Source organism: Telopea speciosissima, chromosome 4 (genome assembly GCF_018873765.1).
Source record: "Telopea speciosissima isolate NSW1024214 ecotype Mountain lineage chromosome 4, Tspe_v1, whole genome shotgun sequence".
Classification (NCBI taxonomy): Eukaryota; Viridiplantae; Streptophyta; class Magnoliopsida; order Proteales; family Proteaceae; genus Telopea; species Telopea speciosissima.
In genome coordinates this window covers 61,990,370-62,018,340 of record NC_057919.1, presented here as the reverse complement: position 1 = coordinate 62,018,340, position 27,971 = coordinate 61,990,370, and the positions used below count along the sequence as shown (strand labels likewise).

The following is a 27,971-nucleotide window of genomic DNA, read 5'->3' as shown; positions in this document are numbered from 1 at the left end:
TCTTGGCTCTCTTTGTTTTCCTGTCTCAGCATCTTTCCCAGTCTCGAAACGATGAAGAGTGGTTCGAAGAGGAAGGCGAGCCAGAAGGAAGATAGCAAATCTCCCGACGATCTCTCTAAGGAATCTACCAAGGGTTCCAGCAGAGGTAAACGAGCCAAAGTTCTTGTTGCTCGTACACCTGAATCTGAGCCTGAATACTTTCCTGATAACCGCAATCTGGTTAGTTTTCCCCCCCCCCCCTTCTTCGAGTCATTTTTTGTTTCTGTACCTGTGTCCATTCTCTTTGATATGATAAGCAATGAGTCCTCAGATTGAAATTCTTAGGGTTTTGCTTCGTGCTACTGAGTTTTCGCTTCTTCGATGGCTATGTCGTGTGCGGGAGTCATGTTTCCAACTTTTGGCGGAGACGCGGTGTTGTGTTTTTCACGAAACAAATTTTTTTTTTTTGTTGATTTTCATTATTAAGTTCATCGGTTGTGGAGTTGTGTTGTGATTGGATTTTTTTTTTCTGGCGATAATATTGAAGACCACCTTTTTATCTTCGAGGTTTGATTTGATCGTTTTTTTTCCTTTTTTTTTTTGTATTTCAAAATCTCTAAAGCTCAATTGAGTGTTTATTCCACTGACCATCCAGTGTTTTGTTGAGGTAAAGAGTTAGTGAAAATTGAATATAATCTCGAGACGTTATCTGTGCTGTAATCAAGTCAGTTGGACATTTACTTTGTTTTCTCTTTCTTTGACACGAATGTTGGTTTCTGTTTTGTAGGAAGATTTGTGGAAAATTGCATTTCCTGTAGGCACAGAGGTTTGACTGGAACTTTTTCTTCTTCTTATATTACTAAGTAAAATTAGTCTCAAATTCAATGAGCATATGACATCAATTCGTCTCTTTGTATTTTTCCCCCTTTCAATTTTATGGTCTTAGCATGAAGTTGGAACTTTTGAATCATTTCCGAATGTTATTTAACATACAAAAACTGGTAATTTTGTTATATTTATTGCAGTGGGATCAACTGAACTCGGTCCATCAGTTCAATTGGAATTTTTACAACTTGAAAGTGAGTGGAATTTTCATATTTTTGGATAATGTGTTGTTCAACTTTACTTTCTTTCCTCCCGTCTCTCAAGGAACCATGCAGATAGATATAAAGATGTAGCCAATAATCCTGGGTGTCTAGGAAGGATAATTCTTTTTTAATATGAAAAAAGAAATTTAGAATTTGTACACTACTGAAAGTTATTCTCAATTTCTTGTCAGAATGCATTAGAATATAATGGAGAGCTTCATGGGAAGAAAGTTTACCTCTTTGGTTGTACAGAAAGTAAGTGCCTTGTATGATTTGGTACCTTCATTTTTTATTTCTTTAGAACATGTTTTCATATTATGAATCAGTGTTACAAGTTTCTGCTTAGCATATGTGAAATAATTATTATGACACTGCATTGATTGGATATAAACAAGTGATTTCTTTTTAGGGACTCCAAGTTTAAATTTGATGGTCAGTTTGTTATTCCACCCTCCACTTATGTTTGATTTCATCTAGTTCTTTCACGAGAAACATTTCTTTCTTTCCTTTTCTTGGTGTGCCCTTGAGAAATTCAACTTTCAAATATGTGATTTTACTGCATTTTCCTTCCAACTGTTCTAATTTTGCAATTACATATATTTCTGTGTTTTCAGCTCAATTGCTCAGATTCAAGGGTGAAAAGAAATTAATCCACATTCCTGCTGTAGTGGCGGTAAATTCTTGATCTGTTATTTTTACCATATTGGTTTAAGACTCAAATTATCGCCCCAAACTTACTCTGTTGTCCTGAATCTAATTTGTGGTTTATTTGGAAGTCTCATATGCTAGTTTATTGTTGTCTAGATTTGTGGTTTTCTGAATCATAATCAAGAGGTGAGCTTTTGATGGCATGCTTGGGAGTTTTGTCAGTTACGTCCATTTTTATTGGCAGGTTGTGTCTCCTTTTCCCCCTTCTGATAAGATTTGTGTTCGAATGGAGACTGAAGAAATAATATCAATGAGCGAAACGAAAATGGACTGGGTTCCTTATATTCCTTTAAAAGATAGGTATTTTCCTTCCTTATACTTTATTGGGAAAAAGAACTCTACCTGGTCGCGTGGCTCCTGCGTCCAGACACAGGAGCACGTGAAAGTAATACCCTGTCCCTTATGAAATAAAAAATCCCAGTCCTATTGATTCCCCTGCATGCACTCCCATTGGCACCCGCACTGGTGCAGACACTACATGACCAGATAGCGTTCTCTTGCCCTACTTTATTATAGTGATTTCTAAAATCTTTTTCCACCCAACATATTTAATATCTCTTCCTTTCTTGATTCTAACACACAATACTATTTTCTGTGTGTCTTTGTTTAATTTCAATCATATCATCTTACAGGGACAATCAAGTTGAGAGATGGAAGTTGAAAATTTTTATACTGAGCTGCACTCAAAGAAGGTAGTCATTCTTCCCCATCCTAATTGTAATAGTGGTCTCTTTGTTTTGCGCCAATTCTTTTCATGATATATACATGGAGTATTGCAGCCATTTTTACTATACTTTGTCTAGAGAAGAATGCATGTGGTGTGAACTATATTGCTTCATGGTTGTGCTTCCCATTTTTTTTTATATTTATCCACATTAACTTTCATTTTCCTTGTTTTGTTTTCATATTCACCTTTACTGGTCACTAACCAAATCTCAAACTCGTAAATTTCGCTGTGCCGTATCCTGGTTATGTTCTGGTATAAATTTCTTGTTTGACTGTTCATATATTCTAAATTGTGCAATATTATTTTTTTGGGGGGGGGGTGTTGAACTCTGTCCAGGAGTGTGGCCTACGCCAGCACTCTCATGAATCTATCTTTCTCCTTCCCATATGAAAAGACACCTCTGCCCCCTTGTTTTGAGAAGGAGAGAGATAGACACATGCGCCACACTCCCGGACAAAAAACTACTTCGCATTATTTGGTGTTTATAAGCTTGAATGCTAGCATAACTTGTTATCCACATTAGCATATTATAATGCTTGGGCACCTGCAATCATTAATGCACTCACTGGCTGATTTGTAACTGTCAACATATGGACATGAATATAGTGATTGGGTTTTTGTTGACTTTGTGTCTTTTCAACTGGTAACAAACGATTCTTAAACATACTTCAGTAATTCAAAACTCCCCCTCCCTCTTCCTCTCCCTCTCCAGAGAAGAATTTGCTATTTTAGTTTTTAAATTCACACAGTTTTTCTTTAAATCCTTTAACATCTTTCTTCTAGTTGCCTACAAATTGTTTAGTGAGTAGTGAATGCAGGATTTTGTTAGGTGTTTTGAAATTGACTTTGTTCATTACTTCCATCCAAGAAATGCCTATAAAAAAAAATTCATGTTATGAAAATTTGCTTGTTTTTCCCCTTATCTTTTGTTTTGTGGACTATGATATCTTCATTTGTGGGTCTTTGATTCCCCTCCAGTCAAGGTTTAGATTTACACTTTCAAGTTTTATTCGTCACATTCCCCCTCAGCTATAAGTTTTCAGATTATTTAGCTAACGTCTTGAATCTTAATCTAGTCCTTCGTCAATTTCCTGTGAGGAGAAGGTAAGATAGGGTTTGAAATCTTCAACTGATAACTCAAGAACTTATTTGTAATTTTCTCATTAACCCTAGTGTATTTTTTTCTGGTCAGTTACATTGGATATGAATGGTGACACTAGTTTTTGGTTATTTTGTTTCTTAACTCATTGGAATCCTTGCACCATGAAGCTACCTGAGTTCTTCCTCCCTTCAACCTCCCATTCCAATGTTTCTGTGTGTCCTTGCTTTCTCCATGTTTCATTATTTTTTTGTGATGTGAATGGAGTGGTAAGGTGTTTGCATCTATTCTTCATTTCGTGTATCATAATCTTTTTAGTCCATGTTAATTCGAAACTTTTGGATATTCGTTGGGGATCAATATTGAAAGCTGTTCAGTTGGAATAAAGACTTTAGTTAAATTTTTCCAGAGGATTGAAAGTCTGTTGGTTCCATCCGATTCTCAAAATACACCTGTTTGGTTCCAGCCACATGGACAAAATAAAAATTTCCTTCTTGTAAAGGCCAGCTTTTTAAGCATTTGTTAGTGATCCCTGTCAATCCCATCTTACTAATTTTGCTGACCGATTGACCAACCTATGCATATAATTGAATGGGATGTTCAACCTGGATGCTGAATCTTTGTCGTCTCTTAGCAGAAAACCAAGGCTCTATATGGCAACGTTTCTGTGTTTTTTGAGCGTTTCTAGGTCCTGAAATGCTGTATGGTAACACTAAAAAAAACGTTTCTGTATCTAAGAAGAAACAGAAACCTATATGGGTCACATTTAACAGAATCGTTTCTGTTGTTAACAAAAAATTACATAAAATGTCACCTACACCCTAATTTTATACTTACGTTTTTTTTTAAGCAAAAACAAATGCAAAACATCACCATAAAAACTGCTTAAATTGTTTAGGTAGTACAACCATGAGTTTGAACCAGTTATTACAAAAATATCTAGAGTTGAAATAAAACATAAACAAGAACAATTGATATAATCACTTAATCAGGTTCCATATCAACAAGAAAGTTGTAACATCAAATTCAAAATACTTCGGCTGATTTCCTCGTGGTGGATGAGTACGAATGCCATTCTTGAGAATATTATCATGGATGCGCTCATCAATATCCTCATCGGGATTGTGGTTGTCTACCCACATGAAATGTCCTACGTGGTCTTTATTTGCGGGGCATTTGAAAACCATTGTCCTGGGTTTAGGTGTGTACGAGACACCTTCAACGCCATCCGACCCTGCCCACAACAGCACATGGGTCCTTTACCTTTCGTCTCTTTGTAAGATAATTAAAGTTAAAGATATGGAATTTAGGAATACTGTCTAAAAAGAGAAAATTGTACATAGTTGAAGTATGGATTTTAAAATAAAACGTGGTTAATATATCAAATAAACATATCATCAAATGTTCTAGCATAAAATAGGAGTAAATTAGTTTAATCAAAATTTAGACAACAATGTACTTTAATCTTCAAAATTATTACAAACTATGAATCAAGTAATGGGGGGCAATCTGTTTTTTGTTTCCAACTCGTTCGCAATCCTCTTCCTAATAACATCCATCTCTCTTGACCTATTACGTTGACTGGTAGAACTACTCTCAGGTGGGATAACATCATCTTCCGATTCCTTATCTTCGTCTCCATGCTCTTTAAATATTTCGTCTTTCTCTTGTTCGCCACGAATGAAGTTGTGAATGACACAACAAGCAATGACGATGGCACTTTGAGTTTTTATAGGATACCCACATGGCATTATCCAAAGTTCCATTCTATGACATTCCTAACTAAAGAATGCCTATGGTTGAATAGTTCCACCGCTGTCCTTGGTTGTCTACCGCTATCTTTAAAATCTTGTAGATGATATCTCTAACCCTTGAATGGCGTCAAGAACCCTGTTGTAGATGAGTATCCAGAGTCAACCACAAAATACTTGCCTAACATAAACAACATCCACCAAACAATCAATATAAGTATTAACATCATTTACAATTGGATGAAAAATTAAAATGACCTTATATTTACCCGGAGGAGGCCAAAGAAAGCCTAAGCTTGGATTTGCTAGAGCCGTTGCAAATACCTGCCAATCATTTGCGGAGTTCTCCCAACCACTATACACAGATGTGAATTTCATGTCATGTGCACATGCACACATGACATTTTGTGTGATATCTCCTTTTCTGCCTCTATAGGGAATTTGTTTCTTAACTGGTACTGTGACATGAATATGAATGCCATCAATGACACCGATACAATCCTAATAGAATCTATATTAACAATATCATCAAATCAAACTACCGATGAAATTTATTAACTAATAAATATAAATTGGTGAGATGTTATTCATACCTTAAAAAATGGATAGTTTTTTGGATTTTCATAAATCTTTTTCGCTACACGAGTAAAGTTTATAGGTCTTATATTCTCTTCTGCCAACTTTTCTTTTTCGCTACACGAGTAAAGTTTATAGGTCTTATATTCTCTTCTGCCAACTTTAAGAAAACCTTCAACACTCTGTTAAACACTCTCCCCATGGTCTCTGGAGAAGGTTGCAAATCTTCCGCTATGTCTCTGTACCCGTCATTATGGCCAACTATAGAGATGAATATAGCTAACTGCTCATCAACTCTGACAAATCTAGTATTCTATTAACCATCCACACTCTCGCATTAACGATTCAAGATTCAGGATGACGTGTCGTTCCATCTTATATTGTTCAAAACACCGGTCTACATATCCGTATAAAATTTCACGGACTTGTTCTGATCCTGTTAAAGCACTATCTCGAATAGGTTCCCTAACATAAATCGACTCTTGTGCATGCATTAAAAGAACCATAGACATCAACATTTCTTGATCGATGTCTTGTCTTTCTAGTTGTTCCAAGTACGCACTAGACACATGCCCATTATGATCCATTCCTAAAAATAGATCACAAATTAACACACGGGAATAAAATAGAGATACATATTAAGACTAAATTAAACTTAAACCATAATAATCCAAATAACATACCATTCAAAGCATTAAAAAAAGAAAGAAAGAAAAAATATCACAAATTAAACCTATTCAAAGTTCCATAATTATTTCCCATCACCATGAACAAATAAAAAAAAAAATCCTTAATAGACATCTTCCAAACCAGGACAAGTTTGAAGAGAAAAACCAGTATCAGTCTAGAGTACAAAGGAGTATGGACTTCCTGTGCGAGGGGCATGAAATCAAGGCTTCTCTCCATTGCGGGTTAGACATCACCCTTTTAAGTGCCTTCTCATATGTAACCTCATCCAGTTCATACCCTGTCTCAAGCACTTCTAAGGCCCTTGTAACACCATACAAGTCTCCACCATGCTGGGTTGATGCAGTAGATAGAGATGCATCCCTCTTTATCCTTGATCTACTTATGTCTTGAATGGCCTTGACGGCCATTGCCCAATCACCGTTTCTGCTCCTCCTCTTCGTATTAGAAGTCCTATCATACCTGTGGGTTGGAGGCTAACTTGGGGCCAGTGTGTGAGTAGGTTCAGGTTGACTGCTGGGTATCACATCTATCTCGTTAACTGAGCTAGACTCATCAACAGACTCATGGGCATCCTCCATCTCAGTTGCCTCAATATGAGCAAAGGCATTTTGATGGACCATCCCTTCATTACCACTTGCGTATGTATCTCCAAAAATCATTCACAACTTTAGCCACTGTGGAAGTCAATATTTCTTAAGGTTTTCCTGACATACATTTAAGTATTCAAAATCAGCCATTCAGTATTAAGGCATATCAACCATTCTGTTTTATCTTTAAAAATCAATTCAATACTATAGTTATAATCATACCTCTATATGCCTATCCCATATCGACTCATCATCAACAGTACAGGTTCTTGTCACATTGTCAAGTAACTTCTTAAAACTACTATAGTCCTGCCTCAGTTTGTTCATCTTGTTCCTCATTTGCAAATAAGAGTACTTGACACCGGTTTCTTTGGTAAACTCTTCCATAATGTTTCTCCACCCTGCCTTGTTAAATGTACTTGTTGTTCTATTGCCCTTTCTAATAATGATGACATATATCTATATTGTTTTAACTCCACGTGGCATATTCTCATTTTATGAACTTGCCATTTTCCTAACTATTTAAAGAAACAAACAGATCAAATCTACCTATACATCTAGACCAATGCAATCATATAACAAAACCTTAAACTTATAGAATACAATCATTTACATATCAATAAAACAATTTTTGGAATGAGGGAACCAAGTATTGACACCACCATGTGAAAACAAAGTGCATATCCAATGAAGAAGAGTAATATATTGATGGCTGTTTGTCAACATGTTCAGGATGATATGCTACATATCAAATTAGCCCTGGGTGCACTAGCCTTCTGCATCCCCAAGTTCATTCCCTATTCAAAAGACAGGTCGGTTTGGGATCTTGGGATATCAGTTGGTCTAGAATACAAAATTGAGTCCCATGCTGTTAATGAATCAGTTGACCCATTTGCGCAAACACCTGGGCTCCTGGAATACAAAATTGAGTACTCTTCTCAAGGTGAATTGTGGATCAATTGGTCTTACACTAACCTTGAGCATTCTCTATGAATTCCAAATTGATGATGATACAGAGTTTGTTCACTTCCTAAATCATTTTTTAAATACTAAACAGTGTATAATTTTAATATACTTGGGATCAGAAGATGTATAGAAACCCATCCAATGCATCGAGGAACAATGCTAAAGGTGAGTACTTAATTTTGTATTCTAGGAGTTTCATTGGGTTGAGCTGAGAAATTGAATTCCACACTTTAAACTTTCCTGGAATCCCGATATACATTTCTAAATTCTAATGCATAAAATTTTATGATTAGGCTACACAGGCAGAGATGGCATAATCAAGTAATCTGCATTTTCTAGTGTCCTAGTGTGGATTACTCTTGCATAAGAAATTTAAGTTTTGAGGAGTTTATTAAAATACAGATTAATCTCTGAAACTTAGTTGGGTAAGTCAGCCAATCTGAAACAAGGTCTGGCAGATTAGCAAAACTAGCAGTAAATTATGGTTTAGACCTCACAACAGCCCTTTTGGTATTCCGGACTGAAACTTTAGATGGGCAAGTTGCCTTTCTGTTCGTAAAATGAATGGTCTAGGGATGGAGGAGATTCTGTTATCTCCCCTTGACTTAAACAACCTCTCAAAACCGGGAAGTAGTTTGTCAGTATGAATATTCAACAGAAGGAAGAAGAAAAGAGGAGAGAAAAGAAGACGAGATGAGAGAGCGAGGGAGATTGCACAAGCAGCCCCCGTAGGCTTCAACGGGATCAATTTTCTATTCCATCAAGGCTGTCCAATGATTTGGTTACAAGCAGATTTATAAAAACAAAAAAAAAAATCCTAATAGTAGTCCATGTACTGAAATAGCAGTAAAATCTAACTCTATATCTGACCAAAAAAGCACAGAGGTCCAAATCCATCTCAATATGATCGATTTCAACAACTAATGTCCTAGGGCTTTTGATTGCCCAGGGGATTATAACCTTCCCCCAAAAATTCAGAACTAAATCCTCTGTGCTTAGGGGATTATCCGGAACAGAGCATAAAATAGATCGCATGGAAGAGGGAGAGAGTACCCATGAAGGATTGATTCACCCACACCCACAGAAGCAGAAGAAAATACACAAGAAGAGAAATCGAACCAGATCGTAGAGAAGAGGGAGAGAGTACCTTCGAAGAGTCGATTCTTCCTCTTGCCCAGTCGCTGGCTTCAATTTCAGCAAACCTTCGAAGATTCGATTCAACCACAGCCACAGAGTTTTGATTGTGCAAAGGTCCATTGAAGAGCTTCGACCCACCCACAACATAGTTGTCATGGCGCTGGAGAGGGCTGCATGGCGACCTACGCCATGGCGACCCTCTTTGATTTCTTCCTCCTGACTCTCTTTCCCTCTTCGATTTCTTCTTCCTGTCTTCGATTTCTTCTTCCCTCTTCGATTTCTTCTTTCCCTCTTCAATTTCTTTCGATTTCTTCTTCGATTTCTTCTTCCTGTCTTCTTTCCCTCTTCGATTTCTTCTTCCTGTCTTCTTTCCCTCTTCGATTTCTTTCGATTTCTTCTTTCCCTCTTCGATTTCTTCTTCGATTTCTGAATTTTCTTCTTAAAACTTGAGAAACAATAGAGAAAAAATAAAACATGGCTTGAGTATACATCTATTAACACATTAAAAATAGAGAAAATAAAAAATAAAACATGGTCGACATGCTCGCCATGGTGGGCGACATGTCGATATATCGACGTGACACCCCTCCACCGACTTGGATCGCCGTGACGCCGTGACAACTATGACCCACAATACCGTGAATTGGCTTCGATCGCAGACTACCTCCAAAGAAGAAGATGGTATTCCAAGGAGGAGGAGGTAGAACTGGCTTCAATCGCAGAGGACCTCCAAAGAAGAAGACGGTAGTTTAGGGCTTTTTTGATGGAATTTATGTTTTGAAGGGCAAATCCCACAAATACCCCTCGTAACTTAAAACGGTATTGTGTTTCTCCGACTTTTCAAAGAAGCGTTTCTACCAAGTGAGAAACACCAATTTGGTGTTGGTGTTTCTCAAGTAAGGCTCAAAAGTGTGCCCAATAACCAGTTCGTTGAAGAAAAAAAAAAACATAAAATCAAAGCGGACATACCATACAGTTTTCACCCCGTTTCTGTTCCATAAAAAAAAAACGAAAAAACACTAGAATCGTTTTTTTTTAACGTTGCCATACAGATCCCAAGCCTCCAAAAAACTCACCCCTCCCAAAAAAATAAATAAATCTGATGGGTCATTAAAATTATAGAGTTCCCTTTACCTCCACTATATCAAACTGATTGGGAAAGAGTGAACTTGGCCCCTTGCACTATTGCTGCGGGTTCTGCTCTAGAATACTTCCTCAACCAGGCTGATGATAAATTACAGTATATTCTTTGCAGTCAATTTGCCATCATGGAAGATGTGGTGTATAAACATCTCGAGATCAATAATAACATGGTTGCAAATCTTTCATTTTTTTAAGTATTCCTCATATTAAAATAGAGGCCAGAAGACAGTTTCTTTAGAACTAAAGAAGGAACCCAAACAATTCTTTAGTATTTGGCTATTATTTTATAAAAATAGATTCAACAGATTACCTTAATTTGCCTGTAGCTTGAGATGGGATTATATATTCACATGTGTGTGTGTGTTCTATTTATTTTTTTGGTTGTGGAGGGAAAAAGACAGATTCTATAACTTACTAAATCCTCTCCTTTCTCCAAATAAAGGTGTAACAATGAAGCAAGTAATAAACCAGTGAAGAAGAAAGAGAAGAAGAAGAGAAGGAGAAGAGTAGAAGGAGACGATGGAAGAGATGTCTAGGAGAAGACGTAGGCTTTCTTAGTCAGTCGCTCACCCTCTTGGTAGTTTATAATAGGAAAATACATCCTAATGGAAGTAGGAAACTTCCCAAATCTAATTACACAAAATTAAATTAAAAGCTAATAAAAATAGAAACATAAGAATTAGAAGATTGTGATGTGTACATGACACATATGTACCCCCATGGTACATATGGGTCATGTACCCCATAGTAACATAAAGTGGTAGACAATAAGTAACTTTAATACTCCCTCTCAAGCTGGAGCATACAAATCACCCATGCCCAGCTTGAAACACCCATTTCTGAAAGTAGGGCCAAACAAGGGCTTGGTAAAGATATCACCAAGATGTTCAGTGGAAGGAACGAAGGGAGTGACAATCAACTTCTTCAGAATTGGATCTCTGACAAAATGACATTCAACTTCAATATGCTTAGTTTGCTCATGGAAGACAGGATTACTTCAATGTAGATAGCCGCTTGATTATCACAGAACATCTGCATGTGTTGAGCGATTGGAAATCCCAACTCATGAAGAAATCGCCACATTAGTTCAGCTGCAGTCTGTGCCATGGCTCGATACTCGGCTTTTGCATTGGATCTAGCAATTTTAGTCTGTTTCTTGCTACGCCAAGTTACAAGATTACCTCCCACAAAAGTACAATATTCTGTAGTGGAACGTCTGTCACTCTCTGCACCTTGCTCAATCAACATCAGAGAAGCTTACAATGTCAACACTCTGATGGGGACGAAAGAGCCCCTTGCCTGGAGCTCCCTTCAAATACCACAAGATACAACACATTGCCTCCCAATGATTCTTCTTAGGAGAGTGCATAAATTGGCTAACCACGCCCACAACAAAAGAAATATCCGGTCTAGTGACAGTGAGATAAGTTTTCCCACTAATTGCCTATACCGATGTTGGTCCTCAAAGTCTTCACTATCACTAGAGCCAACTTTTTATGTGGATCCATAGGAGTATTAACTAGTTTGGCTGCTAGTAGACCTGTATCAGATAAGTGATCGAGAACATACTTCCTCTGTGACAAGTTGATTCCTTTCTTACTTCGAATAACCTCAATACCAAGAAAGTACCAGAGAAAATCCAAATCCTTCATCTGAAAATGCTGATGAAGATAGGCTTGTACCTCACTAATACCAGTAGCATCATTACCAGATATGATGATATCATCAACATAAACGACAAGAACCACAACTTTGGAGTCCTGGCGTCAAACAAATACAGAGTGGTCTAAATAGCATTGTGAGAATCCACAACGAGTAATAATAGAGCTGAACTTATCGAACCATGCTCGTGGGGACTGTTTCAGCCCACAGATAGCATTATGAACCTTGCGTACTTTGCCGGAAAGCTCCCTTTGAGCAACATACCCTGGAGGTTGCTCCATATAAACTTCCTCTTGAAGATCATCGTATAAAAAAGCATTCTTAACCAAGGATTTAAGTATCGGTATCGGTATCGGGTATCGTATCGGTCAGGCGATTTTAAGAGACATATCGTATCGGAGATACGTATCGATCAGTGCAGAAACGCATGAAAATGATCAAAATAGGCATGAAAATACATTTTTGGACACAAAAAACAATATAAACAAGCAATTTGTGTCATATATCATGCATATATACTAAGCATTGTGAATAATCAATAACCAGACAAGTGCGACACTTTGAAATTGTTATAAAAGATTAAAAGATGAAATTCCTTACATGTAGAGTCACTCTATTGCCATGAAGAATGTCGGGGTGGATCAAAGTCATGTCTGTAAGGGTCTTCAACAATAGGAGCGACTAAGATGATGTTGTGTACTGTCCGAACATAAGCACAATACTGAGCCCAGTCAAAATACTGATGGTAGTGACTCTCCCACTCATAGTAGAATCGTGTGTACTGCTCTGGAGTGGCTAATGTCACGAAAGCACTAGGTTGTGCTTGTGCTTGATGCTCTCCGTATCCATAACTTCCATACCCTACAGAAGCCCCATATCCATAGCCTGAAGAAGAACCTGATGCATAATGCCCATGGCCTGATGAAGCACCAGCATAATCAGAACCAATGCTAAGTGACTCCATGCCACTCATAAGCACATCACTATCATATGGATTGTGGGAGCGCTTGGCAGACTTGCCCTTATGCGGCTTCCGCGAGTAAGTCTTATGGCCAGCAGGCTCAGGACCATGATCCATATCTTGGGTAGTATGTGTGTATCCTGCCTCACATGTGAACTGAACCCCAGCACGATGTTGTGAAGCCTCATGGCCACCACCACTACCTCCAGCACCACCACTACCTCCAGCACCATGGCCACCACCACCACCACCACTACCATCATCATCAGAACCACCACCACCACCACCACCACCACCACCACCATCTCCATCACCATCACCATCATCATCACCATCGTCGTCTTCATCTTCATCATCAACATGTTGTTGAGTTCCTCCATACGGATGACCTGACCTCGTCCTCCTGACTAAACCTTCTTCAGAGCTACTTTCATTTTCTTCAACATTAGGACAAGGATCTTGTGACGGTGGCTGTGTTGCATCCTCATCCATCTGTTGAATGATGCTCTCTATCACTGGATCAGGTTTGGTTGTCTAACGATCCTCACTTAATTGATCCATTACCAATACCTTATCGGTATCCTCTATCCATGCTCTAACTGGATCTTCATCGTCAAGTAGGTGGTTGATGTCGATTGGGTTGATATCTACATCATCTCCTTCTCTTTCCAGCTCTAAATATTTAAGCTTCAGCTTCATGTTGTAATGGACATACACTAGCTTCTCCAACTTTGAATAACTGAGACGATTCCGGGGTTTGGTGTGTATCAACCCGAATGTACTCCAGTTACGTTCGCAGCCACTAGAGGATGTCGTCAGGGATAACACTCGAATTGCAATTCGGGTTAAGTGTGGAGCACTAGTACCCCCTTAATTGAGCCACCAATCAACTGCACAATAATAAATGAAATATTAAAAGACAAAACCTTAAAACAAAATTTAAATGATATAATAAATTAGGTAAACCTAACTTACCTGGGCGTTGTGTGCTTCTAGCATGGATAGCCATTCTATCAGTAAAACCACGAGTGGCTTCCCGAAAATACTTAGCCTAGAGAGGTATTAAAAAAATTAAAATATTAGTTCCACTTCCACCAATCACTCTATTCTTGGTTTCAATCATTTATACAACTAATTTAGCTCTAACCTCATCCATGGCAAGTGTGGCCTTCGCTACATCTGGCTCCATTCTGTTCACAACATTCCTTAAGGCACGCAATAGATCCGGTCTACACCCTATATCATTGGAGTATTGGATATCCGGATTCAAATAATATGCTGCACATGGTTTGTAATGGATGGTTAAAAACTTAGAAATTCTAATAATAAATAAATAAATAGTAACTTACTAACTACTAAGTGTTTAAAATGAAACCAAAGTCATATACTTATAAGATTACTTGCCCAATGAACATCTTGAACCAACATATTTTCCCATCGATCGGATATAATCTTCAAATACTTCTTGTTTGATGTTGGGTTATTCTCATGTATTTTTCTCTTCACACATCCCATGGCCTCTACCATCTTACCCATGGTCTGCTCTTTATCCCCATCAACCTCTCGAAGCAGACAAAAGAGTGGCATCATAACATTATAAAGTCGGCCCATCGCAGCCCAAAACTTTGAGGAGGTGACAAGATCTTGAACAAATCTCCCAATTTCAGACCTAGCATAATTGCTAGTCAACCACTCAGTAGAGGTGAACATCTGTAGCAGCCCATGCTTTCGGGAAATGAGGCTATCAATTGCAATGTAATTTGTTGCAAATCTTATTGTTGCAGGCCTCACTAAATCCCCTTGTGTGTAACTCCTCATCAATGCCAAAACCCAACTATGGTTGTAAATAAAGTTGGTGATTTTCCTTGCATTACCAACCAAATTTTGGACCTTGGGCAATTCTCCTATGTTCTTGAACATCAAATCTATGCAATGAGCTACACATGGTGTCCAAAATAGATGTTGCCTCTTTAACATAAGCAACTGACCAATCTTCTTGAAATTTGCTGCATTGTCAGTTACTACTTGGGCAACATTTTTTTCTCCTATGTCCTCCACAACTTCATCCATTAACTTGTACAAGTAATTGGCATCTTTGATTTCACTAGATGCATTGACCAACTTGTGGAAGATCGTCCTTCCGTCACAGTAGATAAGAAAATTGATGATGGATAATCTTGTTGGTCCACTCCATCCATCACACATGATGGTCACTCCATATAGTGGCCACTTCTCCTTGAACCTCTCCACATACTCATGCACCTCTTGAACAATATCATCCAAGTAAGGCCCAACAATCTCATGAGGTGTGGCTGGCTTAACATTTTTCCCATACCGCTGAATCTCCTTTACCATGGCCTTGAAGTGGAGATCTTTGGCCTTATGTGATGGAATCATAGAACTGTGGAACCATCTGGAGATTGCTCTGCCTATCCTTTTACTAAGTGTTTTGGGTTGAAAGCTTTCTTCAATCCTCTGTTGGCCAGCATCCCTTGGTCTATAGACATTAGGATCCATGTCTCTGATATCTGGGCTCTTCTTTTTCTTACCCTTACCACTCTTTGTAAACCGGTCAAACATCCCCTTCACACTGGTTGCTCTACTAAGGCCAACAGGCTGCTTACCCTTACTTAGAGATGGACGACAAGAGGAGCCAACACCAATATCTACAGGGCCCTGGCTGGGTCGAGCTGATTGACTTCTAATCAATTGCTCAGCTCTCCATTGTTGCTCTTTTGCTTCATGTCTTGATTGTTTCATCGCCCATGCCAACTCTGGGTCCTCCTCTGCTTCCATATCCGATCCTTCATAATCTTCAAAATCTTCCATCAAATTTTCCACCAATGCATCATCATCATGTGCTTGCTTGGATTTTTTTTGGAATCTCTAAGGTGTTTTTGCGTTGCCTTGCTTAACTCTACAGGGCACTTTGTACACTTGGAAACATTTCCATATCCTCCTGCCATGTGCTCTTTTTGCCGAGTTACCCCACCTCCAAGATGTTGGGTGTCACACAAGTTGCACTGTGTATGCAATCTATTATTGTTTATCTTGGTACAATAAGACCACCCAATGTCTTGTTATCGCGGCATCGTCCTAAATACCAAACAAAAGTAAACTATATAAGATATATATTAAACAATATTCAAATCCACACATCAATAATTTATTATTTATACAAGTATGGACAGACATTATGATGCATGTCATGCATTGCATCATTTTCATGTATTTACTACCTAGCAAAGTTGCCCTAAACAATATTTAAACATTTTTATATTTTCTACAACTAGTTACACATTATTTAATTTTTTAAATAATGAAAAAAAATGACATAATGTACTACATATATGAATCTAAGTCTTTGATTCTATTTCAGCCAATTATACATTTTATCAAACTATAATGAAAGAGTATAGATGGAAAAATCAGATTTTTTACAATTTTTAAAGTATTTTATAAATTCAGAAAATATCCAAAAAATAAAAAAAAAAACAGATTTTAGGGTAAATGTATAATATTCTTGGGATGTCATACATCTATACATAATGTACTTCATATATTATAAATATTACCATTTGTTTTAAAGTTAAGAAGAAGAAAAAAAAAATCATTTTAAAGAAGAAATTTTCGGTTTTGGGTAAAAATGGTCAAAGAAACATGGATTTGAAACCAAATCTTTGTAAATGCATACAAAGAATGCAATTTCTATGTTTGTTTAACATATTCTCTTTGATTTATACCAAAAAACATACCAAAAATAAAAAATTAAAGCAAAAGATTCAAGTTTTTTTCAAAAAACTTACCTAACCCTTCAAGAACAGCTTTTGAATTCGAATGTGGGCTGTTAGATCCACCAAATGATGTGATTTCAGCTCCTCTAAATTCGTTTTTGGCAAAGAATTGAAAGCCCTCAAGAAATCTTACCCAAAAAGCAAGTTTAAATGTGTTTTTAGAAGGGTTTCTCAAAGCTGGGAAGAGCTTTTTTCCGCCAGGACTGCTAGAAATCGAGTTTCAGGTGACAAGAATGAAATGACCATGTGTTTTTTAAGTTAACGATACGTATTGAGACGTATCGAGTCGTCTCGATATGTATCGCTATGTATCGGTCGATACATATCGAGACGTCTCGATACGTATCGTTTTAAAAAAAATAATAAAATCAAAATTTTTAAAACTCTTCTCTGTATCGATATGTATCGTATCGTCTCGGTCGATACGTCTCGATACAGTCGAGACATTAACATTTAAAAAAAAAACAGATACGTCTCGACCTGTATCGTATCGACCTCAACCGATACCGAGACGTATCGGCCAAGACGATACGATACGCTCCGAGACTTAATTCCTTGTTCTTAACGTCTAGCTGGTAGAGCAGCCAATCAAGATTGACCCCCAAAGAAATGATAACACGAACAGAATTCAATCGGGCAACAGGGGAAAAAGTCTCAAAGTAGTCCACACCATAGGTTTGAGTGTAGCCCTTAGCGACCAACCGTGCCTTTAGGCGCTCTTTCAAACCATCTGGGTTATATTTAGTTGTGTAAACCCAACGATAATGCACAAGATCCTTACCAGGAGGTAGTTCTACAAGAGTCCATGTCGCACGCGATAACAAAACATCCATCTCTGTATCCATAGCTACCTTCCACCCAGAATGAGATAAGGCCTCATGATGGGACTTACGAACGACGTCAGTGGATAAGGATGAGGTAAAGGAACGGTAGTGAGAAGGGAGATGAGAAACAGAAACAAAACGAGCAATGGGATAAGTAGGTACAAATTTCTAAGTATAAGAATATGTACCTTTCCGAAGGGTGACTGTTAAGTCAGGAGGATTTCCAGAACAAGGAGCCAAATCGGTAGTGGACTGAATAGGAACAACAATGGAGGATGGCACAGTAGTTGGAAGTTGCTGGTACACGAGCTGACGCGCAGTGGAGAGGTACATGCAATAGGCGTAGGAACCGGAAGAGGTGGTTCAGGAGTAGGATTTGTAGGAAAAGTTAGTGGCAAAGCAGAAGGAGAATGGAGAATAATACGCAGTGCTTTCAAAAAAAGTAACATCAGCACTAACAAACTACCAATGGAAAATGGGGTCATAACACTTGTGTCCCTTTTGAGTACGAAATTAACCAAGGAAAATACATTTAGTGGCTCGAGGAGTTAGTTTGTTAATACCAGGATGTAAAATATGAACAAAGCAAACACAACCAAAAATACAAGGCGGGAGATGTAAGAATTGCATCACACCAAAATTGTTTCGGAACATGCATGTGAAGCATAATGGACCAGGCAACTTCTAACATTGTCTATTTTTCCTTCCAACAACCCCATTTTGTTGGGGAGTATAAGAACAACTAGTTTAATGAATCATGCCTTTGGACAAACAGAACTCAGAGATGTCTCATTGAATAAACTCAAGAGCATTGTCAGAAAGAAAAACTTTAATAGAAGCATCAAACTAGGTTTTTATTTCATTATAAAAATTGTGAAACACTGAAAGAAATTGTGACCGATCCTTTAACAAATAGACCCAAGTCAACCGAGAATGGTCATCAACAACACTAACAAAATAAGATCCTAACCTATTTCTGACACGACAAGGACCCCAAATGTCAAATGAACTAACAAAAATAAAGTGAGCTATGGGGCACGCTACGAGCAGGAAATGAAGAGCGGTGATGCTTCCCGAGTTCACATGCTTCACACTCAATACTGGAAAGGGAACGACAACTTGGAATCATCAACTGAAGCTTGGATAAGGAGGGATGTCCAAGACGAAAGTGCCACTGAAGAGGAGATCCACTAGCAGAGGCAGCAAGAACAGTAGTAGGACCAGTGGCATCCAAATAGTATAGTCCAGACCGTTCAAGCTCTCCACCAATCGTCCTCCTGGTCTGAAGGTCCTGAAAAACACAATAGGAAGGAAATAAAGTGATGGAACAGTTAAGTGACTTGGTAAGTTGACTAACAAATAAAAGACTTAAAGGCAGTTTAGGAACAAAAGAACAGGAGAGAGGTGGGAGAGACCATCCTTTGACCTGTCACTTTAGTAAAGGATCCATCAACAAGAACAGCAGGAGAGGAATTATTAAGTTTAAAACAACTTACTCGTTAGCCTAGTCTGGTCGACCATGTTTCACCCAACATGTGTCAACAATATGATTAGGCTTCCTACAATAAGTGCATTGGCGAGAGGATTTGTCAATTGGTTGTCCACCTGTACCACGACCACAACCACGGTACTGACCATGGCCTCTATAGAACCTCGGCTGCGGGCAACAGTGAATTCAGAAGTATCCTTAGCAGGAGTTGAAGAAGTGACCATGTAAGGTGTAGTAACCAAACGATGCAGTCGAGAGAAGACCTCGTTGAGAGAGGGCACCTTCTCTCCAGTAAGGAGCTGACTCTTAACAGCTTGGTACTTAGGGTGAAGACCAACCAAAAATTTGGCAACATGAAAGTCAGCCCGTTGTTCCTTCAATTGCTCCAAATTAGTAGTGAGAGGTTGATGTACCTGGAGCTCTTCAAGATAGCCTTTATATGTACTGAAGTAGTCGTTCAAAGATTTGTCACCCTGGGAGAAGTGGAACAGTTTTCATAAAGCTCATAGGTGCGGGAAATATTTTTCTCTTGGGAGTGGCTTTCACGAAGATTTTCCCAAACACCTTTAACAAGTGTGTGAAACATCACATTGGGCAATGGCAGGTTCAATACTGTTCCATAACCAGATCTTAATAGTAGAGTTCTCACGCATCCAATCATCGTGAGTAGCAGTAGTAGTAGGATCCTTAGGGTCAACAATAGGAGGTTCATCCGTGAGGTACTTGATCTTACCCTTTGCATGTATGTAAGCTTGGACAGCTTGAGCCTCATAGGAGGTAATTGGAGACACTATTCAATTTAATAGTAGTAATCTGAACATGTAACGTATCAGTGGGAGGCTTAGACTCAGCCATAGATCACCAGAACCAATAATGGAGCAGCAGCAGTAGTAGTAGTAGCAGGTAGTAGCAATGGTACATTATTAGCAAGTAGTAGCAGTGGTTCTTTTGGACAGCAGAATCTGTCCCCAGTAGCAGGTAGTAGAGACAGCATTAGAGACAACAAATATCAATCAACATGCACTAGAACCAGCTGGCAGGGTGTACTTTTAAGAATCCAGAACTGGAGGTCAGAATGACCCAAAATAAGAACCGAAGAAGGTACTATAGCAGGGGAAATAAAACCCAAAGTATTAGCCTGATCAGGTAGAGGGATCAAGAGATATAAACACTAGGTCTGCAAATTGACCTAAAAATAGAGCATCCGCAAGGTGAAAGGAGAAAATAAATTCCAGAAGACCAAGCCACAAGTTGGTCCCCAGATTTGGATCAATGGTACCTCTAGATGATAATAAATAACTCCAGGAATATAAACCTCATCAGCTGGCAGGGTAGAAAGTAACTTGAACTTCAATATCCTGGCAGAAAACTCCCAGATTCAGAAACCACAGACATAATCTTCATAATTCTAACTTTAATATCTTGAAATCTTCATAAGCAGCAGTGGTATGACAAGTTGAATGCCTAGTTCATATTTGTAATGTCAAGAACTAGGACAATAGCAGCAGACAGGCAGCACAAGGACTGCTGCAGGAATATTGATTCCTGTCTCTGGAGAGACTCTCAAAACCACGTGAAAGGAGGATCGATCTCTGGTTTATTTAATGCTCTGATACCATGTAACAATGAAGCAAGTAATAAGCCAGAGAAGAAAAAGGAGAAGAAAGAGAAGAAGAAGAGAAGGAGAAGAGAAGGAGAAGAGAAGAAAGAGAAGATGGGAGAGGCTGCTAGAAGAAGACGCAAGCTTTCTTAGTCAGTCTCTCCCCCTCTTGGTAGTTTTTATATAATAGGAAAATACATCCTAATGGAAGTAGGAAACCTCCCAAATCTAATTACACAAAATTAGAAGCTAATAAAAATAAAAACATAGGAATTAGAAGATTGTGATGTGTACATGACACATATGTACCCCCACGGTACATATGGGTCATGTACCCCCTAGTAACATAAAGTGGTAGACAATAAGTAACTTTAACAGAAGGAAAACGAAATAAAAGCTATTCAATTTGGTCTCTGCAAATTTACGTAATTTTGAAAGAAGCTTATGTTTATGGGAATTAACTACAGAATTTTCTTTAATAGTTGAGATTTGGAATGGCATGAGTCATGCTGACCTTTTTGGAGTTGATTTCTACATTATATTTTCTTGCTGGGAACTGCTTATGTCTTGGATCTTCCCACTGTGGCTCAATTTTGCTAAGCACAGGGTCCCACAAAACGGGCCATGTTTGCGTCAATCATAAGAAAACCTTTAGTAACCAGACCAACAAGCTTTCTCCTCATCGATTCCTGTTATCTTGCCTGATTCAGTTGTATGAAACTAACTTCCTTATCATTTCACTTTATAATTTATATGTGATATGCATCATGTTAAAAGCATATACCCTTCCTGGGATATGCTGGCCTATATATTAGGAAAATTGCTAACATATGTCATCAGCTTCTTAATGCATAACTTGGAATGACCTTAAATGTTTTTCTGCCTTTTGCTGCATCATTTTAAGGTTGCTTTGGAAGCTTCCTTTCAGGTAAGGGTGTCAATTGGGACGGGTCTATACCGGTACCGGCACAAAAGGTGCCAATCCCAGTACCGTCCCATTTAGTAAACGGGACCAAACCTAGGTCCCAGTCCCGATTATTAACGGGATGGGACGGTACCGGTTCCTAAACAGTTCTAAGTCCAATTAAAAAGGGAGAAGAAGTTTAATGGTTCTGAGATGGTTCCATTATTTGAAAGCAACTTAGAATACGAAACTAAGATAAATTTCATGGATTTACTTCTTCAATGTCCTCCCTAAGATCATATGTAATCTTCTCAAAATGACGTCTAAGAATTAATCACGATGAAATAAACAAACCCATATATGGTTTTAGTGCCATCACAAAACAAGTTTATGGAAATAGAACTAAAGGTCCACTAGCCAAGACCTCTATAAGAGAAAATACCACTAAAATACATCAAACTGCAGCCATAAAACTTCACACAATAACATAAAATATACCCTTTGAAAAGGTACTCATAGTTTCGGTACCTAACTGGTATTTTGGTACTGGTACCATTGGGAATCCCGTCCCATTTATTATTCGGTACCAAAATCAGATCCCAATAATAAATGGGACGGTTCCCGGTTCTGGTCCCAAATTGACACCCTTACTTTTGGGTCTGTTAGTGTCTTTAACCTTTTATGCTGTCACTGTTGTAGGGAAATCTTATCCTTGAATCTGTGTGCAGCAGGGATGCTTTGAGACACCTGAAGCTGGAGCATAGCAAGAAGTATGCGTATTTACCTTGTAAGTTTCTTAAAAACATTATTCTGATCTAGACATTGTTTACTCCTCATTCAAACTTTAATAATCTCTTCTTCAAGGTAGTACTTAGCCGGTCCGAAGCCCTAGCACTATGAATGTTACTCTCTGAGGCCTTGAATTCTATTTTCTCTTTTAGCTTTTAGAGTCAAATTTGAACATATAATGGTTATAATGGTTTTTGATGATCTGTTACTCTTGATGATATAAATTCTTGGGCTCTCTTGGGCATAGCTTATATTTATATTTATGTCCTATTTATGAATAATCAATTATGATATTAGGTTATGGGGTATAAACAATAATCGTTTGGTTACTACTAGACATAATAGATTATATAATGAAAAATAGGTTTGGTATACTTAAGTGAAGATAATATATATATAAAACAAAAGCCAAAAGCCTTCTTTTTATATAATATTATAATATGTATATGCAGTAGTATATATATTATATTATATTATAAGATATGATATGATAATATATATATAATATTACATATATTGTATATATAATTATGATATATGTTAGGGGTGTCAATTGGTCGGTTTGGACCGGTTTCGGTTCGGTTTCACCGTTTTCAGTGTGAGAATGAGTAAGTCCAAAACATGATCCAACAAGGGTGCACCGATTTCGGATTCATATCGGTTTGGTTTCGGGTTGCCTTGTAAATTTTAAGCTGGTGTTGATTTCCTACCGGGTTATATCGGTTTCGATCCAGTTTTTTAAGTTTGGTTTGATGACTTATTGGCTTCAATGCAGTCCGGTTTGGTTTCTGTTTCACAAAACCCCAATCCGAAACATGATCCAATAAGCTCATATCGGTAGGTTCACGTTGGTTTCGGTTGGTTCGGCTCGGTTTTGTCGGTTTGGGCTAGGTTTTGACAACCCTAATATATGTTGAGAGAGGGTGGGGGTTGGAGAGAGAGAGAGAGAAAAGAGAAATTTTGTTCTAATTTTTGTTAATTTTACCATTTTACCCTTTTTTAAGTTGCAATTCTGCACATGGTCATTAATGGAACCCGCATAAACAAATTTTAACGGTTTATGGTGATAAATCATATACAACTCTCAAGCTGTTTATGAATTTATGCTTATATTGATTTAAAAAAAAAAATAGGGGTCATATATCATACCAAACACAGCTATTTATGTTTATGTGTCAAATAAACATAAATTTAAACTATACCAAAGACAGCCTTGGTATAGTGAAGTATGAAATACTAAGATGAGGAAAATTTCTTGCAGCTCTAATTCTAGTTGGATTACAATTGAAGTTGCTGCTCCACATTAATGATTCAAGCAACTGATTTGGCTTGTTTAAGTCTTTTTATATTAGTTGGTGAAACAATGTCAAAGCATTAAACCCTAACAATTTGAAGAAGAAGAATGCTATTGATGTAGATAAGTCACTTAGAAGGCTTTTTTTAGTCGAAATAAGCCTTGGGTTGGGTTATATATGTGTTGGGCTTTTGATCCCATGGGTTTACTTGTAGGAAAACGGGATTTACTTCATTAGTTTAGTTAGAGTCCTATTTTGAGTCTGTTTTCTTTATTAATTTAGGATACCTTATTAGTTAAGGATTGGGTTAGGCCTTTCTTTTTTAGTGTTTAAGTCTAATTTTGAATCTTCTATATATGTTTGTTAGGGAGGCCAGCAATGTACACGAATTTGAATGAATAGAAAGTTTTCTTATGCAATGTTGAAATCCTGAGTTAAGATAGGTGAGAGGCCTAGGGTGAATGCCCATTCCATTCTCCCATCCCCTTCCATCGGTTCTTGATTCCAAACCCTAGTTTCAGTCAAATCGAATTCAAGAGTGCTAAAGCTTCTGGGATTTCTTTCAACTGATTGTCATATCAATTTCTTGAAGATTTCTACATCAAGATCATTGCTGCCAGGATACATCTCCATCAACTGAATCAGCAGGGACTACCCTACCATCGGTTTTCAAGAGAAGTTAGGGTTTCAAATTTCAAAACCCTGTAGACACTGATTTGAAGGATTCTATTATTTATTTCTCTTGTTCACTTGTGGTTATCAATTTGAGATCTCATCATCCTCTTCCAACAAATTTGAGATCCCATTGTTCTCTAGAGTTCTCTATTTGATCCTGCCTAGGATTAAATCTATTATGGTTCTAGTCTTACATTAGCTACCCACAGTTTGAAAAGTGAGTAACCTAAACTGTGGGAGGAGGAATTTATTTATAAAAAAACAGAACCTTAACTTAAAATATCCACCGACCCAAAACTAAAGGGACAAAGTAAAACTTGAATCCCTAAAGTACCTCTCATTTATAAACATAACAAATAGGAACCATACTTAGTCTAAACTGATACTACTAACTTCATATTCCCCCTCAAGCAGGAGCATAGACATCACCCATGCCCAGCTTGGAACATCCTTGAAGAAAAATATTCCGAAACAAGGCCTTGGTAAACAAATCTCCAAGTTGATTATGAGAGTTAACAAATAGAGTAGATATCAACTTCGTTATCACTGCGTCCTGAACAAAATGGAAATCAACTTCAATATGCTTCGTCCTCTCATGAAACATAGGATTATTGGCAATGTAAATGGTAGCTTGCTTATCGCAAAACATTTCCGTCGGACTGTTGGTAGAATAACTAAACTCTTGAACAGAGGACCAAATCCACATCAATTCAGCAGTGGTGTGAGCCATAGCTCGATACTTTGCCTCAGTACTGGAATGAGCAACAATAGTTTGTTTCGTACTTCTCCATGTAACAAGATTTCCTCTAATGAAGGTACTATTATAGCCTATAGTGGACCGTTGATCACTATCAGTGCCGACCCAATCAGCAGCAGAATACTCAACAATTCTAGTTTGACCATGATAAATAAGTCCCTTCCCTGGAGAGGTGCGTTCGGAGTTTTGTGTGATCAGCGTATTCCTAAAAACTTAAAGGAAAATTTTATAGGACAGTCAATACGATTGGCTATGATGTATGGTGCGGAATGTTGAAATGGATGAGTGGCAAAACTAGGAAGGATAAAGTAAGGAATGATCATATTAGAGCTGGTTTGGGAGTAGCTCTGATACATGATAAGCTACGAGGAAGTTGTTTGAGGTGGCATGGCCATGTTCAACAAAGGCCCTTGGATGCTCCAGTACGGAGGAGTGGTTTAATTCAGATTGAAGGAACTAAAGAGCTAGGGGTAGACCTAAAATGACCTTAGGTGAAGTGTTGAGAAAAGACATGCATAGCTTAGGCCTTGTATCAAGTATGACCTCGAATAGAGCTGATTGGAGGGCAAGGATCCATGTAGCCGACCCCATTTATTTGGCTGAAGTCTGAGTTGTTTTTGTTGTTCCCTGGAGCACCTTTGACGTACCTCAATATGCGACAAGCTGTGTTCCAATGGACTTTCTCAGGTGTTTGCATGAATTGATTGATCACACCAACAATTCTTGGTTAGCTAAAGTATTTTGATCCTGATTCCTTTTGCAATTATTGTTTAGCTGAAGATTGTCTTTCCACTTCTCCTTGACCACCCTCTTTCTATAAGTAGGGGGAAAGAGAAAGGGAAAAAAATTCCTGTGGGGGTAGTACACAGTGAAAATTCCTGTGGTTCTTTTAATGACTGAATGGTTTCGACTGGTTTGACTAAAAGGGTGTACCCAGTGCACGAGGCTCCCACCACTTCGGGGTCTCGTTGACTGAATGGTTTCAACTGGTTTGACTAATATCTAATATTTAATTATTTTTACTGTATGAGGACTTCACTTTTTGTGAAACTTTGTTTTGTTCTCTCGATAGATTTCCACCAGCCCGTGAAGGAGGATGAACTTGAGCAGAGTAGAGTTGTTCAGATCTTATATCCGGCTGAACCAGAACCTGTAAGATACTAGATGACACAATGTTAATGCAATGGTCATTTAGATTTCTGATGATTTTGCCAAGCTTATGTGACTTACACCAATATCCTCTTCATATGGTTAGTGAAAGTGCAGCCAAAGGAGACTACTGAACTTGGTTTGTCAGAGAATGTAATACAACTAAAATAAGTAATATTTGGTTGTGATCTCTTTCTGCAGGTCGTGTGTGAATTTCACTTGGAACTTGATGAACTTGAGGTACAGATTAACTACTTGTGTACAGTTGCCTTTTATCTCATTCCTGATAACCTGTTTAAAAGTCAGGAAAAACTTGCATAGACTGCAATACTTAACCATTCATTTTGAAGTTTATGCTCGACCAGTTGAAGTAAACTTTTTGAGCATCTAAAGGAACTTTTGATCAGATGGTGATATGATTGCGGTCAACTTCTTTGGGACAGGAGATTTACGAGGCCACCAGACTGTGGTCTGATGCTCCTGTATCTATTTTGCATGCTGAGCATTTCTTTTAACAAGCTGCTGCCTTTTTTTTTCTTCTTTCTAATAGATGAGGACTTTAGTTCTTGTATATTTTTGTTGATTGAATAATGTAATAACCGGTAAGTCACAAATGTGAAGTAACCTGGGTGAAAGATTGGCAATTTCAGTGCTCATGTAAGAATTATTGCTGTGCTTAGTCAATTTTGTTGCTTGTATGTAGGAAATGTTACTTTGCTCTTGGTTTCTCTCGGCCTAAGTACTGTCTATGTAATTTCCAGGAATTTACTGATGACCTAATTGAAAGGGAACAACTATCTGAAGATCAGATAGACTCTTTCAAGGTATTTTTTTTGTTGAAGGATTGCATGTGACTTTTGGTTTTTACTTGTTTTTTCGTAGATCTCTTGGCTATTAGTTGTTTCTTATCAACTTTCATACTTGGCCATCAGGAATTTGTCAAGCAGAAGATCAGAGAAGCGAGAAAAATTAAACGAGAGGTATTTTTCAAGCACATACGCATTGGCGAACTTTATTGAATGAGTTTTGATATTGCGTGTTCTAACACGGGATTCTTTAACTTTTAGGCAAGGGAAGCTCAGAAAAAGGCCCTGGAGGAAATGAGTGAGGATACTAGAGCAGCTCTTGAGAATATGCGGTTTTACAAGTTTTATCCTGTACGAACACCTGATACCCCCGATGTATCCAAAGTGAAGGTGATTTTCTGATCTACATTACTCTGTTTATCTGAAGCACTAACTAAATGTGAAATGAAGCGTTACGTAGTTGCTGAAAGGAGTCTTCAAAAAAAAAATAAAAAAAAAAATAAAATAGATATACATATATATATATATATATATATAGCACTAACTAAATGTGAAATGAAGCGTTACGTAGTTGCTGAAAGGAGTCTTCAAAAAAAAAAAATAAAAAAAAATAAAATAGATATACATATATATATATTTTTTGGGGTGGGGGGGAGGGAAGTGATAAATAACACTTCATTGACAAAAATGTAGAATTAAATGTTAGTACAGTGGTATGTACTGCCCTGTACAAAGAATCAACTGAAGGAGCTAGCCCATGACAATTGCAGCCAATATAAACATAAATACATAATACAGCTCACAGAGGGAACCAT

The 27,971-nt window shown here is 37.8% G+C and overlaps 1 protein-coding gene across 1 annotated transcript; it reads left to right on the top strand.

The window, feature by feature from the left end:
• On the top strand, positions 1-27,558 carry LOC122659509 (protein HEAT INTOLERANT 4-like). The gene is made up of 13 exons (XM_043854612.1): positions 1-219; positions 767-805; positions 1,005-1,058; positions 1,259-1,322; positions 1,682-1,740; positions 1,960-2,075; positions 2,408-2,467; positions 22,417-22,472; positions 26,274-26,353; positions 26,552-26,590; positions 27,112-27,174; positions 27,283-27,330; positions 27,418-27,558. The coding sequence occupies exons 1-13, from the start codon at positions 52-54 to the stop codon at positions 27,556-27,558; spliced, it is 987 nt and encodes a 328-aa protein (XP_043710547.1). The 5' UTR covers positions 1-51.
• The last annotated feature ends 413 nt before the right edge of the window (positions 27,559-27,971 follow it).

Excerpts from the sequence above, each read along its gene's own strand:
- LOC122659509 (XM_043854612.1), top strand. The coding sequence starts at position 52 with ATGAAGAGTGGTTCGAAGAGGAAGGCGAGCCAGAAGGAAGATAGCAAA. Across the intron at positions 2,076-2,407 it reads TATATTCCTTTAAAAGATAG|GGACAATCAAGTTGAGAGAT; the intron begins GTATTTTCCTTC and ends ATCATCTTACAG. Across the intron at positions 27,175-27,282 it reads ATCAGATAGACTCTTTCAAG|GAATTTGTCAAGCAGAAGAT; the intron begins GTATTTTTTTTG and ends CTTGGCCATCAG.